Genomic DNA, 20,994 nt, shown 5'->3' on the forward strand with positions numbered 1-20,994 from the left:
ATGCTAAAATTAGAGCATATAGAAATCCATCTTAGCAAATGTGAACTTCGTATCTTCTACCCCCTAAAAAACATATTTATAGCACATCTATAGAGAACACTGGAGTTTGAGGCAGTTCTCCAACCTTGGATAAACCTATTGTAAGGCACCAAGAAACCAAAGTCAAAGTGCCAAAAAACTACTCATTGTCACTCTATACTACGCAGAATTTTTTTTCTGATTTAACTGTGGTCTTTATGAGAAATCCAACCACACACTCCGCCATGCTGAAAATACAGGTAACAGCCTCAGAGAATTCCAGCAACTTATGTGTTTCAATAAACCAGCTCTCTCTTTAGTGTTGACTTTCTATAGAACTGACTCAGTAACAGACTACGTTATCAAAAAAACTGAGCTGTGATATCCCCAATAGAACACCATCAGTTTTTGTTTGCAAGGCACATGCAAAAGTTTAGAAGTATGAAAAAAAAGTATCAATATATTCCATACATTATAAAATAACTTTATCCACATCCCCTAACCCCTACGGTGACCAGGACATTACAACTACAGGTGCAAGAAAAGGAAAACTAAAAGGCATGGCATTAAAGGTGAAATAGTTAAGGGGCCATATAAATCTTTCAAATTAAATCAGGCAAGATGAGGAGTTCTGGAGATCAGTTACAAACAACGTGAATTTACTTAACACTACTAAGTTGTATATCTAAAGATGGCTACTATGGTAAATGTTATGTTTTATGTATAGTTAACCTTTGAACAACACAGAGGTTAGGGGCACAGCAGAAAATCCAAATATAACTTTTACCTTCTGTGTCAGTCCATTTTGCATTGCTATAAAAGAATACCTGAGATTGGGTAATTTGCAAAGAAAAGAGGTTTATTTGGTTCACGGTTCTACAGGCTGTACAAGCACAGCACCAGCATCTGCTAGGCTTCTGGTGAGGCCTTAGAAGTTTTCACTCACGGTGGAAGGGAAAGGAGACCTGGCATGTCACATGGCAAGAGAAGGCGCAAGAAAGAAAGGAGGAGGTGCCAAGCTCTTTAAACAACCAGATCTTGTGTGAACTAATAGAATGAGAACTCACTTATTACCACAAAGACAGCATCAAGCCATTCATGGGGAATCAACCCCATGATTCAAACACCTCCCACTAGGCCCACCTCCAACACTGGAGATCACACTTCAACATGAGATACCAACTCCAAACCATATCAACTCCCCGAAAGCTTAACTACTAATAGCCTATGATGACTGGATGCCTTACAGATAACAGTCAATTAACACATATTTTGTATATGTTTTATATACTGTATTTTTACTATAAAGTTAGCTAGAGAAAAGAAAATGTTATCAGGAGAGTCATTTGGAAGGTCGAGGTGGGAGGATTGCTTGAGGTCAGGAGTTTAAGACCAACCTGGCCAACCAGCAAGACCCGTTTCTATTAAAAAAACATTATAAGGAAGAGATAATATTATTTAATATTCATTAAGTGGAAGTGTGTCACCATAAAGGTCTTCATCTTCATAATGAGTAGGCTTAGGAGGAGGAAGAAGAAGAGCGGTGGCAGAGGCAGAAGAAAATCCATTTGTAAGTGAACCTGAGCAGTCCAAAACCATGTTATTCAAGGGTTAATTGTATTTTTGAACAATTTTAAAAAGTAAATCAGAGTACTAGCAATAAACACCACAAAATAAAATTCAGAAAACCATTTAAATTATAATAGCACCAAAAATAATAAAACATCTAGAGATAAATGTAATAAAAGAAGCAAAAAACTTATATGCTGAAAACTACAAAATATCATTTAAAGAAATTGAAGACCTAAAGAAATGGAAGGACATCTCATGTTCAAGGACTGGACAACTTAATATTAAGATGGCAATATTCCCCAAATTAATCTACAAATACAATATAATCCCTGTAAAAATCCCAGCTGGGTTTTTTTTTTTTTTGTGGAAATTGACAAGCTGATCCTAATATTCATATGGAAATGCAAGACACCCAGACCAGCCAAAACAATCTTGAAAAAGAACAAAATAGGAAGACTCATACTTCTCATTTTCAAAATTTACTATACAGCAACAGTAATCATGACTGTGTGAGAGTGGCATAAGGATGGGGATAGATCAATGGAATAGAATTTAAAGTCCATAAATAAACCTATATATTTGTGGTCCTTTTGTTTTCATTGTGGTACCAAGCCAATTCAATGGGAAAAGAAGTCTTTTCAAAAAACGGTGCTAAAGCAACTAGTCATCCACATGCAAGCAGTTAGACCACTACCTCATACAATAAAAAAAAATTAGCAGGCCAGGCGCGGTGGCTCACGCCTGTAATTCCAGCACTATGGGAGGCCGAGGTGGGCGGATCACGAGGTCAGGAGATCGAGAACATCCTGGCTAACACGGTAAAACCTCGTCTCTACTAAAAATACAAAAAATTAGCCAGGCGTCGTGGTAGCCCTTGTAGTCCCAGCTACTCGGGAGGCTGAGGCAGGAGAATGGTGTGAAGCTGGGAGGCAGAGGTTGCAGTGAGTCAAGATGTGCCACTGCACTCCAGCCTGGATGCCTGGGTGCCTGGGTGCCTGGGTGACAGAGCGAGACTCTGTCTCAAAAAAAAAAAAAGAAAGCTCGAAACAGACTAAGTGGTGTAAAAGCAAAAATTATAAAACTCTTTGATGAAAACATGGGTATAGATACTTATTGGATTAGGCAAGACTTTCTTAGATATGACACCTAACACACAAGCAACTGAAGAAAAAAGAAAAACTGGACTTCATCACAAGTGAAAAGACAATCCACAAGATGAGAGAAAATATTAGCAAATCATATATCTGATAAGGGTCTAGTATCCAGAATATATTAAGAACTCTCACAATTTAACAAAAATACAAACAACCAATTAAATAGTGGGCAAAGGATTGATATTTCTCCAATAAGATAAACAAATGGCCTATAAGCACATGAAAAGATGTTCAACATTATTAGCCACCAGTGGAATCCAAAACAAAACCTCAAGGAGATACCACACTTCAAAAAGACGGATGATAATAAGCATTGGCAAGGACATGGAGAAATTAGAAACCTCATATATTCCTGGTGAGAATAAAATATGATGCACCTACTTTGGAAAATAGTTTGGCTGTTCCCCAAGAAGGTAAACATAGTTACCACATGACCTAGCAATTCCACTTCTAGGTATAAGGGCTGAACTGTTTCACCCGCAAAATCCTTATGTTGAAGTCCTAATCACTAGTACTTCAAAATGTGGCTATTTGGAGACAGTCTTTAAAGAGGTAATTAAGTTAAAATGAGGCCATTAGTGTGAGCCTTAATCCAATCTGAGTGGTGTCCTTAAGAGGAAATTTGGACATAGTAAGAAACACCAGGGATACTCACACAAAGAGGCCTTATGAGGAGACAGTGGCCATCTGCATGCCAAAGAGAGAGGCCTCAGGAGAAACCAAATCTGCTGAAACCTTGATCTTGGACTTCCAGCCTCCAGAACTGTGAGAGAATAAATTTCTGTTGTTTAAGCCACATAGTCTGTGGTATTTTGTTATGGCAGCCCTAACAAACGAATACCCAAGAGATCTGAAAACCTATGTTCACGTGGAATTTGTACACAAATGTTCATCGCAGTATTATTGGTAATAGCCAAAAAGTGGAAGCAACTCAAGTGTCCGTCAACAGATGAAAAGATAAACAAAATTTGGTATATCCATATAGTACAATATTATTCAGTCATAAAAAGGAATGAAGTACTGATACATGCTACCACATGGGTGAACCCTGAAAGCTTTACGCTAAGTGAAAGAAGTCTGACACAAAAGGCCACACAGTACATTACTCCACTTATATAAAAAATATCTAGAATAGGCAAAACATATCCATACAGATAGAAAGTAGATTCATGGTTGTCAAAGGCTGGGACATGGCAAATGGGGAAGGACTGCCCACAGGGAGAGTGCTTCTTTTGAAGGTGATGAAAATGTTGTGGAATTAGATAGTGGTGATGGTTACACAACCATGTGAATATACTGAAAACTACTGTTTTATGTATGTAAAATATATCTCAATTTTAAAAAAAGAAACGGGCTGGGCATGATGACTCACACCCTGTAATCCCAGCACTTTGGGAGCCTGAGGCAGGCAAACTACATTAGCCCAGGAGTTTAAGACTACGTTGGGCAACAGGGTGAAACCCCATCTCTACAAGAAATATAAAAATTAACTGGGTGTGGTGGCACATGCCTGTGGTCCCAGCTACTTGGGAGAGACTGAGGTAGGAGGATCGCTTGAACCCAGGAGGTCAAGGCTGCAGTGAGCTGAGATCACGCCATTGCATTCCAGCTTGGGTGACAGAGCAAGAAGTTGTCTCAAAAAAAAAAAAAAAAAAAGAAAAGAAATATACCTAAAATATCACCAGCAGGAAAAGTTTTCAAGGTTATGTATCTACTTTTTAAAGTGTTTGTATGCACAAAAAAGGTTTAAAAAGCCAAAACCCATAATGTTTTGGATGTCAGAATTAAAGATCATTTTTCCTTTTTTAAAACCACAGTAAACCAAGGGATTCTTGCAATTTTAACAAGTTATTTGAGAAGACACAGTATGATATCTCCTACTCTGTATAAATCAGTCCACTAAAACTAGCTTGAAAAAGCTTGTCTTTAATAACCTAGAATCATTATATAACTTTTTTTTTTTTTTTTTTTTGAGATGGAGTCTCGCTCTGTCGCCCGGGCTGGAGTGCAGTGGCTGGATCTCAGCTCACTGCAAGCTCCGCCTCCCAAGTTTACACCATTCTCCTGCCTCAGCCTCCCGAGTAGCTGGGACTACAGGCGCCCGCCACCTCGCCCGGCTAGTTTTTTGTATTTTTTAGTAGAGACGGGGTTTCACCGGGTTAGCCAGGATGGTCTCGATCTCCTGACCTCGTGATCCGCCCGTCTCGGCCTCCCAAAGTGCTGGGATTACAGGCTTGAGCCACCGTGCCCGGCCCATTATATAACTTTTAATGTAAATTCAAAACCGTACTATTAGAAAGATCACACTGTACCATTTTCACTGAAGTAAAAGTGCCAAAGGTAGGAATATGAGTGCTGCTGACAACTGTATACGTTGTCTTGACTAGTTTAGTTATGGACATCTGGTTTTCTGTCTCTCCAGCACCTACATCCCTACTCTTTAAGTTGAACACCTTTTTCCTGGGGAGAACCGACTCCATGTGATTGGTCAGAGGCTGGCTGGAGTACCCCATCTGCCAGGCCACAGTGATGGCTCTGGAATCAGCAAGTGACCCCAGTCAGGCTAATCCGAACACTCTCTGGAGTTTGGCTGCTGGAGCTCTCAGGAAGAACTGCCTCTTTCCACTGGGCAGTTAAGCCGAAGACCAGATAAGCTTAAAGCTTCCCACCACCGTCCCTGGCAGTAGGAGGGAAGCTGTCTGCAGAAAGAAATCAATACGCAGAGAAAGACAGAATGAGAGGTGGAGAGAGAAAGAGGGAGCCCTAGCAACATTGTGTGAGGCTCACTATCTCAACTAGACTACAGCCTGCTATATCCCAGACCTCAGGAATGTGAACCAATAAATTCTCTTTTACATGATTGTATTTCCAGGTCTCCAAGGAAAAAATTCCTGAGTGCCTTATTCTAAAAATACAAATAACCTAGAAACCAGTTTTGATTCATCTGAAAATCTCTGTGGAACAAGGCAGGAGGATACAGGGAGAAAGGGAGAGATGGAAGGATGACAAGAAAGAAACTGACTATATGAGAAAGGCATATATACAAGTTCAAAAGCAAAGTTATTTCCAAAGGATAGCTTAGTTTTTGAAGCCAGACTGCCTTGGCTTGAATTCTAGCTTGGGCACTTATAAACTGTGATTTTGATCAAGCTATTTAACCTCTTCATGCCTCAGTTTTCTCATCTGGAAAAATGAGGATGATGATAGCATCTATCTTACAGGGCTAATGTGAGGAATGAGTCAGGGCAAGGCCTGCAATATAACAGGCACTCAAAAAACACCGGCTATACCAGGCACAGTGGTTCACACCTATAATTCCAGCAATTTGGGAGGCCGAGGGAGGTAGATCACTAGAGGTCAGGAGTTCGAGATCAGCCTGGCCAACATGGTAAGATCCCCTCTCTACTAAAAATACAAAAATTAGCCACGCATGGCAGCGCACACCTGTGATCCCAGCTACTGGGGAGGCTGAGGCAGGAGACTCACTTGAGCCCAGGAGGCGGAGCTTGCAGTGAGCTGAGATCACACCACTGCACTCCAGCCTGGGCAACAGAGCCAGACTCCGTCTCAAACAAACAAACAAAAATACTCGCTATTAATAATACATTATAAGAACCCAAAAGTTAAACTTCTACCTTTAAAATCATGCATTTAGAATAATTTAATACTTTAGGAAAGAAATACAGGATTTAAAAAAAGAAGTTGCTATCTCCATGCATACTCATACAATGGAATATCATACAGCCAGCCGTAAGAGGCATGAAGTGCCGCTACATGCATGGGTGAGCTTGAAAACATGATGCTAAGTGAAAGAAGCCAACCACAAAGGTCACAGATTTTATGATTCTATTTATATAAAATATGCAGAACAGGTAAATCCAGAAAAGAGAGACGGAAAGTGCTTGTGAGGGGAAGTGAACTCTAGGTTTCTTTTCAGTGTGATAGAAATGTTCTAGAAGTACCCAGTGGGGATGGTTGCACAACACAGTGATTACAACAAAAACCACTGAAATATATACTTTTAAATGGTGACTATTAAATGAATTATACCCAATTAAAAATAAATTGAGTTTATCTTTAAGCAGTCTATATCATCGTTTGTCAAGGATCACTCATGTTAAGCAGATGTTAGTAAAGTGTACTAGTCCTGTTAACAAGGGATGAGTGGTTACCAGGCCAGACCTATTCATAAGGAATGAGACAGTATAGGTAATTTCTGAGTAATGTGCTTGCGTATGTTAGACAACTTAGAGTTGACTCAGAAATCTAAAGGAAAATAAATTATTAAAGTTACACTTCATTTTATATTATTTTATTGAGACAGGGGTCTCACTCTGTTGCATAGGCTGGAACGCAGTGGCGTAATCTCAGCTCACTGCAACCTCTACCTCCTGGGCTCAAGCAATCATCCCACCTCAGCCTCCGCAGTAGCTGGAACTATAGGCACGTACCACCACGCCCGGCTAATTTTTGTATTTTTAGCAGCAATGGGGTTTCACCATGTTGCCCAGGCTGGTTTTGAACTCCTGGACTCAAGTGATCCACCTGCCTCAGCCTCTCAAAGTGCTGGGATTACAGGCATAGGCCACTGCACCCAGCCAGGCTACACTTTTATTATTATTATCTTTTTTGAGACTGAGTCTTGCTCTGTCACCCAGGCTGGAGGGCAGTTACGTGAACTCAGCTCACTGCAACCTCCACCTCCCGGGTTCAAGCGATTCTTCTGCCTCACCCTCCCAACTAGCTGGCCATGCCCAGCTAATTTTTTTTATTTTTAGTAGGCATAGGGTTTCACTATGTTGGCTAGGCTGGTCTTGTACTCCTAACCTCAAGTGATCTGCCAGCCTTGGCCTCCCAAAGTGTTGGGATTACAGGCATAAGCCACTGCACCTACCCAAACTACACTTTTTAAAGTGACATTTTACACTTTAAAAATCTGTTTGGTGTTCGGTGGCTCATGTCTACAATCCCAACACTTTGGGGAGGCCAACGCAGGAGGACTGCTTGAGGCCAGGAGTTCCAGACCCCAAATCTGCAAACCTTTCTTTTTTTTAAATTACCTGGGTGTGGTAGTGCTGGCCTGTAGTCCTAGCTACTAGGGAGACTGAGGCTAGAGGATCGCTTGAGCCAGGAGTTTGAGGGTACAGTGGGCTATGACCATGCCACTGTACTCCAGCCTAGGTGACAGAGCGAGACCTTGTCTAAGAAAGAAAGAAAAAAAAATCTGTCTGCTTTGTTTTTAGGAAGCAGAGCTAAATAAAAGGAAACACAAAGCCTGATTCCTTCAAGAACACATTAAAAATACTAAGAACATTGTGTCTTATAAATTCAACATGAACTCCTGGTATTAAACAATTACAGAAACTGAGAATCTAGAGAATTATAGACACAGTGGATGATGTATTTACCATCCATGTTATAAGTTAAAGGTTTGTATCTTCCAAATTACCACCAGAGGGGAGATTCAAGACCTGTTCCTCCCTCTGTGTCAACTCAGAAATCATCAGATGCCATTTAATGCCAACCCTCTCACAAAGTCTATCTGATGGCTAATCCTCTGCTTTGGCACCTGTCTATCCCCTACTTAGCACTCCCTTCACTCCAGGCTATGTTCAGTAAAAGACAACATGTACAACATCCACTAAAATATACTAAAAGAAATATCTGAGTTCCCACACTTCAAAGATCTAATGAAACAAAATCCTGGAAGTCTGATTAAGTATGAAGCAGTTTAGAATTATCTTGGAACATAACACATGAGAAGAAACCTCACTCGATAGGGATTCATCTCTAGATTATAAGCCAAAGACAAACTAGACACATTCATAGAGAAAATCTAGGAAGCACGCCAGCAAAATGAGAAATCGACTGCCTCCCTGTTTGAAATACAGATTACATGTTGAATTTATTTGACTAAAAAGTTTCCTCATAACAAATTACTACTTCCAAATGTAAAGAGTTGTAACAGAGTATAAACAATTAAAAACAGAAAAGCATTAAAAAGAAACAGGAGACAATGAAAGGAAATACTGTATTTTGTAAACCTACCGAAAATCAATATCCAATAAAAGGCTTTTAATGTTAGACTTCTTGTCACCTGATGCTGTCAACCTGATCAGCTCATGCAACCTAAAGCAATTAGTGAAAGCAAATGTAATAAGAAATTACAAATGTCATAGATAATAAGCAAACAAACAACAAAACCATCAATGTTCTTCTAGTATTTATGATATTTCAATGAAACACTGAAGAGAATTTCGCAGGTATAATCAAGGTTTCAATTTTGCAAACATTCTTTTAAGAGCAGAACTTATCTGAAACAGAGAGGTCTAAATTATAAACAATTTAGGAGTTAAATCAGAAAGAATTTTCTCCCATGTATCAGAAAGAAATCTATGAAGAGTTTTCTCAAATGGAATACAGGTTGCAAACTCCTTAAAAGAGGGACCGTGCTTTACATTTTAAATACTCATGCTTCATGCTATACCTTGCATAGAGCAAATAACTACTTAATAAAATCTTCATACAGTTTCAATCGCAGTGAGAAGGTAATTCTTTAAAAAATCATATGACATACCTTGGTGTTCCAACACACAATACTCTTCTGAATCCAAGGGCAGAAAGTAAGTCTACCAAGAACTGACAGCTCCGATCAGCAAACAGATACTGGGCATTTGTCTTCTTGTTTTCCAGTGGATAAAGGAGTTGACTGGGCCTTCTTAACTGGGTGATGGACACGTCACCCAGAACCTGATGCTCACTATGTTGCCCCCAGTCATCTGGTAACAGCAACTGCTGACATCTTTGACAAAACTTTCTCTGAGTCAAGGGCAACTCAATAAACTTCAAGTACCTTCAAGAAAAAATAAAACACAAAGAAATACGTTTTAAATTTATTCTGTAAACACAACGTGTTTTGCTATTTTTAGCATCCAAAAAGTATTCTTACTTCCTAAAGAGTACTGCATAAAGAAGAAAGGAAGAAATCTGTGGAATGTTGGCTAGAATTTATGTCTGGCTGCATACCTGCAAAGAGGAAAAGCATCAGCAATTTCATAAGAATTGAGACGCTCCAATTTAGTCACTGAATGAAGATCAATATCCGTTTAAAATGTGAACATAATATATTACTCAAACAACTTAGTAGTAATGACAACTACTATCAAGCTTAAATTTATTGACAAATCCATGTGTTCTAACTTTTATCTGTTAAACAGTCTGGCTCACTTGACAGTCATTTTAAAATGAGAAATTAAGATCATTCTTCAAGTTCTTATGACATACTTAGCAAGAAAAATCACCTCCTAAAAGAAGTTTCTCAAAGCTCCTCTGTTCTTAGCAGTACTGATGGAGTTATAAGCTCATCTCCAAAACAGCAAGACAATATTCAAAGCCTTAAAACAGACTACACTGACTATCCCATTTGATTTCTTCCAAGTCACCATTATATCCTATTTCAAAGTCACCATTTCTTTTTTCTTTCGTTTTAAATTTTATTAGAGATTATTGAAGAGAGAAAATAATCATGGTCAGTATGTTTAAAAACTGCTGGTTTTGTATATGTGATGCCAGCTATGATATCAGAGTAAGAAAACAAAAGAAAAATAAATAATATGATTGAGGACCGTGGAGAGTCAGAAATGTCTAAAACTAAGCAGGTGAAAATAAATAGTGCACTAAACAATCTTTATAGTTTGGGGAGAGTCATATCATTTTTTTTCTTTCTTTTTGAGATGGGAGATGGAGTCACCCAGGCTAGAGTGCAATGGCACAATCTTGGCTCACTGCAGCCTCCACCTCTCAGGTTCAAGCAATTCTCCCGCCTGGGCCTCCCAAGTAGCTGGGACTACAGGCGCGCACCACCATATCCAGCTAATTTTTCTATTTTTAGTAGAGACAGAGTTTCACCATGTTGGCCAGGCTGGTCTCAAACTCCTGACCTCAGGTGATCCACCTGCCTCGGCCTCCCATAGCGCTGGGATTACAGGCATGAGCCATCATGCCTGGCCTAGTCATACAGTTTTGATGAAACTAAATTCAGGAACTGCAACGTAAAAACTGTGAACTTAACATGTAATCAAAGTGAGTTTTAAATTTTTTATATCTAAGCACAGTTTCACTTCAAAGCACCCAAGGCAGTGACAAATAGATATTCTGAATGGCTGCAGCAAGAAATAAACTATCGTGCCAGTAATTTAAATGTTTCTATTTCTACGATAACTGTTCTTTTGACAGCTTTATCTAAAACTAGAAAGAAAAAAGAGATAGAGGGATATTAGAAGAAACTTCTAAGCAATTCAAAGTGAGAATGCCAGTAAAAGAAAGGGCCCTATGACATGAAATGCAAGGGAAAGCACCAATAAACACTTCGGCAACAGAGACACTGAATTTACTACTATTACCTTTCATCACTAAGTACTAACAATGTTGAACAGGCCAGGAACAGTGGCTCATGCCTGAAATCCCAGCGCTTTGGGAGCCTGAGGCAGGAGGATCACTTGGGACCAGGAGCTCAAGAGCAGTCTGGGCAACATAGTTGAGACTCCATCTCTACAAAAAATTTTAAAAATTAGCCAGGTGTGGTGGCACAGGCCTGTAGTCCCAGCTACTTAGGAGGCAGAGGCAGGAGGATCACTTGAGCCCAGGAGTTCAAGGCTGCAGTGAGCTATGATGACGCCACCACACTCTAGCCTAAGCAACAGAGTGAGGCTCTGTCTCTAAAAGAAAAAAATGTTGACAGCTTCCACAGACAGTTATGATGGAGTAAGAGAGACCAGATTTACCATTCTGGCCTTCAAAAGAAGTTTTAAAAAGACAAAATATATGGAAACAGCAGTTTTAAGATATCGGACAACTAGCAGCCCAAAACAGTGAACCCCGAGGGAAGGGAACAGAGGTGAGTGGTATGGCTGCCCAGCTTCCTGCCTGCGGAGAGCCGGCGGCACAGGGATGGGGAACCGACACACAGCCTGAGGAATTGATGAGACAGAGCTGAGCACTCCAGGAGACTAGGCGGCCAGAATTCACAGGAAGAGTACTGGGGGAATAACCAGGGAGGACAGGAGAGCAGAAAGCTGTACACCGAGAGAGAAAAAACGCTCCAAGACTAGCTGACGATTCCCCTCGAGTCTTCCGCTGAGTACTGAGCAGCACACGCATGTGCAGAAACTCCCCAAGGCGAGGGAAAGAACCACTGGCCAGAAGCAGGTGGAATCATCACTGGAAAACACATACAGGTCCAGAATGGTTTGTCTCCCAACAAGCCAACGTGGAAATGCCTCAGAATACACAAGTACTCAAGTACTCAGAAGAGCACTGCCTCAGTAGGGAGGAAAAATTAGCCCTAGAACCACGAAAGGTTGCTCAGTCCTGCCTAAAAAGCTTAAAGACAAGCCTTCAAAAGCAGGGTCAGCAAACTCTCTGTAAAGGATCAGATAATAAATATTTTGAGCTTGGCAGGCCATAAAGTCTCTCAGTCACAACTACTCTGTAGTGATACCACAAAAGCAAACACAGCCAAGTGAAAAGGCATGGCCAGAGTTGGCCACAGGTAGTAGTTTGCTAAATCCTGCTCAAGAACGTCAAACTACAACAAGTAACTGTCCCAGAACAAAATAAAAAATATATAAAGGAATTAAAAATATCCAGTATACAACATGGTAAATTCCACACTACTAGTATCCAATAAAATATTACCAGATATGCAAAGAAGCAGAAAAACATGACTCATGATCAGCAAAAAAAAAAAAAAATCAGCCAAATGTGGTAGCTCACATCTGTAATCCCAGAACTTTGTGAGGCTGAGATCGGTGTCAGCTGAGGTCAGGAGTTTGAAACCAGCCTGGCCAACATGGTGAAACCCTGTCTCTACTAAAAATACAAAAATTAGCCGGGCATGGTGGAGCACACCTGTAATTCCAGCTACTTGGGAGGCCGAGGCAGGAAAATCACTTCAACACAGGGGGCGGAGGCTGCAGTGAGCTGAGATCACACCACTGCACTCCAGCCTCAGTGACAGAGTGAGACTTTGTCTCAAAAAAATAAAAAATTAAAAAATCAAAATCAAAAAGTCTAAACAAACCCAGAAATGACATAGGATGATATTGGTAGAGACATTAAAGCCACTCATTGTAACTATATTCCATGTGTGCAAGAAGGTGCAGGAAAGCATGAGCCTGTTAAGCAAAGACATACAAAATAGAAAAACATCCGGCCGGGTGCAGTGGCTCACGCCTGTAATCCCAGCACTTACGGGAGGCCAAGGTGGGTGGATCATGAGGTCAAGAGATCGAGACCATCCTGGCCAACATGATGAAACCCTGTCTCTACTAAAAATACAAAAACTAGCTGGGCGTGGTGGCACACGTCCCTGTAATCCCAGCTACTCGGGAGGCTGAAGCACGAGAATCACTTGAACCCAGGAGGCAAGAGGTTGCAGTGAGCCAAGATTGCACCACTGCACTCCAGTCTGGTGACAGAGTGAGACTCTGTCTCAAAAAAATAAAAGGAAAATATAAAAAGACCAAATCTACAAAGGTTTGTTAAAATTATTTATTTAAAAAAAAAATACCCTACATGGGAATAAAAGTAGTTCAGGGGCTAAAGAGAAAAAGCTTTATGAACTTGAAGGCACAGTCTCAGAAAGATATAAAATGAAAAACTGAGGGGCCTAAATATGTGGAAATGAAGCCCTCAAAATAAAGGGGAGGGTGGATTTTGAAAATATAATAAATGATAATTTTCAAAATTACATCAAAAGATCCACGAAGCTCGGAGAACCACAGTACAAGAAACATGAAGGAAAACTACAAGACACATCATAATAAAATTATTTATTTATTTTCTTTTTTTTTGAGACAGAGTCTCATTCTGTCACCCAGGCTGGAGTACAGTGGTGTGATCACAGCTCACTGCAACCTTGACCTCCCAGGCTCAAGCGGTCATCCCACTCGGCCTCCTCAGCAGCTGCAACTACAGGTGCTTGCCATCACACCTGGCTAATTTTTGTATTTTTTGTAGAGACAGGGTTTTGCCATGTTGTCCAGGCTGGTCTAAACTCCTGGGCTCAAGTGACCCACTTGCTTTGGCCTCCGAAAGTCTTGGAATTATAGGCACGAGCCACTGCACCTGGCCAGAATTATTTAAAATCAATGATAGGATTGGATAATACTATCAACAAATGGTGCTGGAAAAGTTTTTTGTTTTTTGTGGTTTTTTTTCACTCTAATCTCATAGCAGATAAGGTGCTGGAAAAGTTTGAAAGCCATAGGCAAAGCAATGAACCTTGACTCTTACCTCACTTCATATAAAAAAAAGAACCCCGAATAGATCATAGACCTAACTCTAAGACCTAAAACTAGAAAACTTTAAAGAAAACATATTGGAAAATAATAATGACTGGGTTTGGCAAAGATTTCTTAGATAAGACTCAAGCACAAAGTGTAAGAATCAATAAACTGAACTTCGTCATGACTTAAAATTTTTTTCTTCAAAAGATACTCAAGTGACAAAAAATAAATAAATTGGACTTAATAAAAAATTTTAAGTTTTTGCACAGCAAAGGACACCATTAAGAAACTGAAAAGACAGCACAGTGGCTCACGCCTATAATCCTAGCACTTTGGGAGGCTGAGGCAGGCAGAGCACTTGAGGTCAGGAGTTCAAAATCAGCCCGGCCAACATGGTGAAACACCATCTCTACTAAAAAAAAAAAAATTAGCTGGGTGTGGTGGCACACGCCTGTAATCCCAGTCACTCAGGAGGCTGAGGCACGAGAATCACTTGAACTCGGGAGGCAGAGGTTGCGGCGAGCTGAGATGGCACCGCTGCCAAAAAAAAAAAAAGAGAGTGAAAAGACGACCCAAGAATGGCAGAAAATATTTGCAAATTATATGTCAGGTAAAGGACTGTATCCACAATACATAAGGAATAACTCAACAATAAAAAGACAATTAGCCCAATTCAAAAATAGCAAAGGAACGGAATAGACATTTCTCCAAAGATAATACAAAAATAGTCAATAAGCACATAAAAAGATGCTCTACGCCATAAACACAAATTAAAATCACAATTCAATATCACTTCACAATGGCTACAATTAAAAGGACAGATAATAACAAGTGTTGTAGGAGACAGGAAAAAATCTGATTCCTCCTACATTGCTGATAGGAATGCAAAACGGTGCAGCCACTTTGGAGAAGTTTGGCCGTTTTGGAAAAATTAAACGTATATCCACCATATGATCCAGCCACTCTGTTCCTAGTATTTACCCAAGAGAAATAAAAGCATGAGTCCATACAAAGACACATACATAAATGTTCATAGCAGCTTTTTTCTGAGTCAGTAGCTGGAGGAAACTTACACGCCTACAAACAGGTGAATGGAAACATCCATGCAGTGGAACATTATTCATGAATAAAGGAATGAACTGTTGACAAACACATCAACATGGATGAATATCAAAAATATTTATGCTAAATAAATGAATGCACCTGCCCTTAAAAAACAGTACATACGTTACATACTGGCCAGGCACAGTGGCTCACGCCTGTAATCCCAGCACTTTGGGAGCCAAGACGGGCAGATCACGAGGTCAGGAGATAGAGACCATCCTGGCCAACATGGTGAAACTCTGTCTCCACTAAAATAAAAAAAAATAAAAAATAAAAAAAAATTAGCCGGGCGTGGCGTGCACCTGTAGTCCCAGCTACTCGGGAGGCTGAGGCAGGAGAATTGCTTGAACCCTGGAGGCGGAGACTGCAGTGAGCTGAGATCGTACCACTGCACTCCAGCCTGGCAACACAGTGAGATTCCGTCTCAAAAAAAAAACAAAAAAAAACCGGACATACTGTACCTACTGTATGATTACCTTTATATAAACTTATAGAAGATGCAGACTAATCTATAGTGACAGAAAGCAGATCAGTGGATGTCTGGGGACCCTAGGGGTGCAGGGATATAGAATAGGGGGGCAGGCAGAAACTTCTGAAGGTAATAGTATGTTCATTATCTTGACTGTGGTGATGATTTCACAGGCAGATGTATACGTCAAAATTCATCAAATGGTACATTTTAAATATGTGCAATTTATTATATGTAAAGTATTGTACCTTAGTAAAGGTAAAAATGTTGGGGGAAAAGTGAATTTTCCGCTAACAATCCCCATATCACTAGGGTGACCACACATCCCTGGTTGCCCAGGACAGTCCCAGTTGACATCTTCCATCCTGGAGTTCCATCTGGTTATTGCCTCCTTCCCCTCCAGTCTCAAAAAGTATCTAGGTCTGGATTTAAATTCTACAGTCACCCTACATACAACCCCCATAATATTGTGAAAATTAAATCAAATTCCAAAAGTGCCATATCACAAACAGTAATAATCTCAAAGAACTACAAAACACCAAATTTTAAAAATACATGTTTTCATAGTGATATTTTTTTAAAAATGATCCTGATTAATCAACTTTGGAAGTTGCTGCAGTACCGAATCATTTTTCTAACAACTAGTTAAAAAGGACAGGAGGGGAAGGATGAAACATTTATCTTTCCTTTCCCACATCAACGCTAACAGTTGATGAAACCAAGTTCTTTTTTCCGGAAGAATTACAGCTAATGAATGCATAAACAATGACAAGATTCCAAAACCCTTTACCACCTCTGGGCAACGATCATCAGTTACCACTAAAATCATTAGGCAAAGGGCTGATGGGGAGCTTTGTAATGGATGCTTTATCGCTGGCTAATACCTGAACACGTGATTAATCTTAATATCCCAAAAAGTGAAAAACCAAACATTATCTGCCTTTTGATGTGAGGCAAAGAATTAGCCTTAAGAGGCGACTATAGTTGCTACTGGAGAAGGAGAAATGCAGAGGTGGAAACAGGAGTGTTGATTGTTCTTTGCAAAATGCACTCTCATAGAACGATTTGATTCTCCTACCACATATAGATTTTTTAAACAGAGATACAATTCATGTACCATATAATTCACCCTTTCAAAGTGGACAATTCAGGTCAGGTGCAGTGGTTCATGCCTGTAATCCCAGCACTTTGGGAGACTAAGTTGGGTGGATCGCTTGAGGCCAGGAGTTCAAGACAAGCCTGACCAACATGGCAAAACCCCATCTCTACTAAAAATACAAAAATTAGCCGGGCATGGTGGTGTGCACCTGTAATTTCAGCTACTTGGGAGGTTGAGACACGAGAATCTCTTGAACCCGGGAGGCGAAGGTTATAGTGATCCAAGATCACGACGCCACTGTACTCCAGCCTGGGTGACACAGTGAGGCTCTGTCTCAAAAAAAATAAAAAAAAATAAAGTGTACGATTCAGTGGGTTTTGAACAGAAGTCTTTTATAAATTAAAAAAAGGTTAAATCAAAAATGATATGTGGCTATTGTATGATTCTGTTTATATGAAACGTTTAGAATAGGCAAATCCATTGAGACAGAAAGTAGAATAGTGGTTTCTAGAGGTTGGGGTGGGGAGTGGGGAAATGGGAGTAACTGCTGACAGGCATGAGGTTTCCTTTAGAGGTGATGAAAATGTTCTGGAAATAGATTGTGATAGTTGTACATCTTTGTACAGTGAGCCATGATCATGCCACTGCATTCCAGCCTGTGTGAGAGAGCAAGACCCTATCTCAAAAACAAACAAATAAATAAAAAGAGAGCCTGTCAGCCTGCATCACAAAGCAAAATCCAACCACCCTATTTCATCATTTCTAAGGTATATATTTTTTCATATTTTAGCATCTGCAATATGGAGATAAGATTTATAATTGCTGTTAGCCAGACAGAGGCCAAGATGTAGTTCAGAACTCGTGAAAACTTGGTCCTTGCTCTTGAAGCTGTCATGTCTTCAGGCAAGTGTTGTGCATGGCTGGAACTACGGGTGGAGAGTTAATTGCCATCACCCTGTGATTCATCACTGAAACACATCATGTACATTCAGTCAGCCACCAGAACAGAGCAACAGGACATACATTTGATATCAGAGAAGTAAATATCCCTTGGCCAGGTACTGTGGCTCACACCTATAATCCCAGCTACCCGGGAGGCTGAGGCAGGAGGATCACTTGAGTCCAGGAGTTCCAGATCATCTTGGGCAATATATTGAGACCCCCAACTCTAAAAATATTTTAAAACATTAGCCAGAGCTGGGCGCAGTGGCTCACACCTATAATCCCAGTACTTTTGGAGGCTGAGGCGGGTAGATCACTTGAGGCCAGGTCAGCCTGGCCAACATGGTGAAACCCTGTCTCTACTAAAAATACAAAAAATAGCTGGGCATGGCAGTGGGCACCTGTAATCCCAGCTACTCCGGAGGCTGAGGCAAGAGAGTCGCTTGAACCCCAGAAGCAGAGGTTGCAGTGAGCCAAGATCACGCCACTGCACTCCAGCCTAGGCGACAGATGAAGACTCCATCTCAGACAAACAAACAAACAAACAAATTAGCCAGGAAGACCCCTTGATCCCAAAAGTTTGAAGCTACAATGAGCTATGAATGCACCACTGCACCCCTGCCTGGGCAACAGATGAAACTCTGTCTCCAAAAAAAGAAAGAAAAGGAAAGAAGAGAAAGAAAGAAAAGGAAAGGAAGAAAGAGCGGCAGCAAGAGTGAAAGAGAGTGAGCAAGAGAGAGAGAGGGAGAGAGAAAGAAAGAAAGAGACAGAGAGAGAAAAGAAAGAAAAAATATTCCTGGTTGAAAGAATAACAACAATAATTAAGGCCTTTAGAGGACCTAAGAAAGGAAAATACCACAAGTAGAGGAAGTTGTATCGGGTTTTGTTACTCAAATACGGTCAAAAGTTCAAAGCAATGAGGGGCTGCTGTGGAGATGATTCACTCACCATGAGGAGCTGAGTTTAATCATTTTTAGAAGAAGGAACAGAAGAACACTGAAAATGAACCTCCACTTACATGATACATCTTTGTGCTTTGTCAATTACCTCTTTCCTTTACATATTTCCAAACTGCCCTTCAGAAAGCTTCACTGCTAGTTTATTAACCTTTTCTTGATAAAAGATAAACTGAGATCTTGTGCATATTTCTCTCTACTCAAAATCACAACATAATCAGCAACTATCATGCCTTAAATTTAACATTCAGACATACGGCCTTCTAAAAGTTTGGTAGACAGAACATGAGAATGTGAAGCGCTCAAGATTACTCAGCTCTCCCCGCTTATTCGTATTTACAACACATTCCCCAAGGGGAGGGAAATTCATTCTGCTGCATGGCTCAGCATGATTCACAAATTGCAGGCTAGCATTTTGAAATGTCATTTTTATTGATCTCCATTTGATGTTCCATTTGCCTTTCCTGGAGTACACAAATTATGTTTATGGCATTTCTCTAATAGCAGACTTTGAAAATCTCAGTTTAAATGAGATCTGAAAAAAAATAACCAAATATCAACGAAACAAAACTATTTGGATGCACATAAATTAATGCTGATTTTAGCATTTAAATATCTTCCCTGAGACTTCATAGGTCACAACAAGGGTGCAAACATACTATATAATAAACATAATAACACATTTCAGGGCATAACAGGCAGCTAAAAACTATAAAACAAAGCAAATCTCAGGCAGGAAATGTAAATATGTCAACTGAACACATATGAAACATAAAGCATGATTCAAAGAGTGAGATTAGAAAAATGAAAATCAAATCCTATTCTGTAAACCTAGAAATCTGTGCAGCGCCACCAGTCCTGTAATAAAAATCAGTTACCAGGTCAATTTACCTTGCTAGCTACCGTAAGTCCTTACGAATGATTTTAAAAATAAATTAGTCAATGAAAAGCTATTGTAACCACACAAAAACATGAAAAATTTGCTTTATAGAATATGTACAATTTTTTTAAGAATCAGTACAAAGTTCAAATGCAGTTTAATATTTTCAAATATAATAGTTGTTTAATAAGCTAACTTATAAATGAGTTATACAAAATTAAATTATCCACATTAGAAAATAATTACACTCTCAAGCAATAGTACATCATCCTTAGGTCTATTCACACGTAAGAATGAACTGCTAGTCTCAAGCTGAAGACAAAGAGAATAGATTATTTACTATGCCTTTGATTTCAAAAAGCCAAAGTCATAATAGGACTCTTTATCTTAAGACACTGAATATTTTCAGAAGAATGACTGATTTCAAACTGCTCCATAGAAAGCATATAATAAAGCATAGGAACATTGATTACAAAGTGATACAGTGAAATCAATGATATTAAATTTCTACCCATCTTCCAAAACCTGCTCAGATGCCCTCTCCTTACTCTGTATTGATCACCTAAGCCACAAGTTACCCCTAAGACATCTGACTTCCAAAGCACTTAGCCTTTTCTACGAATACTGTGGATACTTAACGCACCTTACTTTATACTAAATAATCTTTATCTATATATCTCCACCCATTACTAGCATTTTAAATGTTATTTGAGCCTTCAATAAATACCTGCTGAATGAATGAATGAGTGAATGACTGACTAGGTGGAGAGATGGTTGTTTGGAGACTTCTGGCAACAAAATCCAAGGTAATGGGTCACAGATGGTTTAAGATATTGAAAAGCATTTTATTGAGACACGCTGGCAAGAATTAGCACTAGAAAAAAGATGAAATTATGGCCCCCCCAAAAAATAACCTTTTGGAAATTCTTTAATAATTCTTATTTTACCCAGTTTTTATGTTCTAATTAATATAAAATATGAATTTCAATTTTTTATCAAAAAAACATACTCTGGCACTACAAAGATAAGAACAGTGGTTTAGGCCTGGCATGATGGCTCATGCCTATAATCCCAGTACTTTGGGAGGCCAAGATGGGCAGATCACCTGAGGTCAGGAGTCTGACACCAGCCTGGCCAACATGGTAAAACCTCGTCTCTACTAAAAATATAAAAATTAGCTGGGCATGGTGGCAGGTGCCTGTAATCCCAGCTACTCAGAGGCTTGAGACAGGAGAATCACTTGAACCCAGAAGGTAGAGGTGGCAGTGAGCCAAGATCGCGCCACTGCACTCTAGCCTGGGTGACAAGAGTGAAACTCTCTCTCAGAAAAAAAAAAAAAAGAACCGTGGTTTAGCTCCAAACTAAAATTTTACTATGCATAGAAATAAGATCACTTAGATTTTCTTACAGAGTTTAATTAAATCACCAATATCCTTCTAATAGAAACGTGCTTATCAGATAAAAGTGTTAAGGACAGAATACAAAACTATGTATACATTATGGCCACAAACA

General features: G+C 39.7%; 1 protein-coding gene across 1 annotated transcript in view; it reads right to left on the bottom strand.

Annotated features, from left to right (window-relative positions):
• The window catches only part of ZCCHC4 (zinc finger, CCHC domain containing 4), a 53,569-nt gene that overhangs the window by 27,252 nt on the left and 5,323 nt on the right, over positions 1 to 20,994 (bottom strand). Inside the window, exons 4-5 of the mRNA XM_011968730.1 lie at positions 9,322 to 9,597; positions 8,793 to 8,873 (exon numbers count right to left, since the gene is read on the bottom strand). Of these exons, the coding sequence (XP_011824120.1) occupies positions 8,793 to 8,873; positions 9,322 to 9,597 (357 nt within the window). The remainder of the gene's footprint in view (positions 1 to 8,792; positions 8,874 to 9,321; positions 9,598 to 20,994) is intronic.

Source organism: Mandrillus leucophaeus, unplaced genomic scaffold (genome assembly GCF_000951045.1).
Source record: "Mandrillus leucophaeus isolate KB7577 unplaced genomic scaffold, Mleu.le_1.0 Scaffold858, whole genome shotgun sequence".
NCBI classification, from domain to species: Eukaryota; Metazoa; Chordata; class Mammalia; order Primates; family Cercopithecidae; genus Mandrillus; species Mandrillus leucophaeus.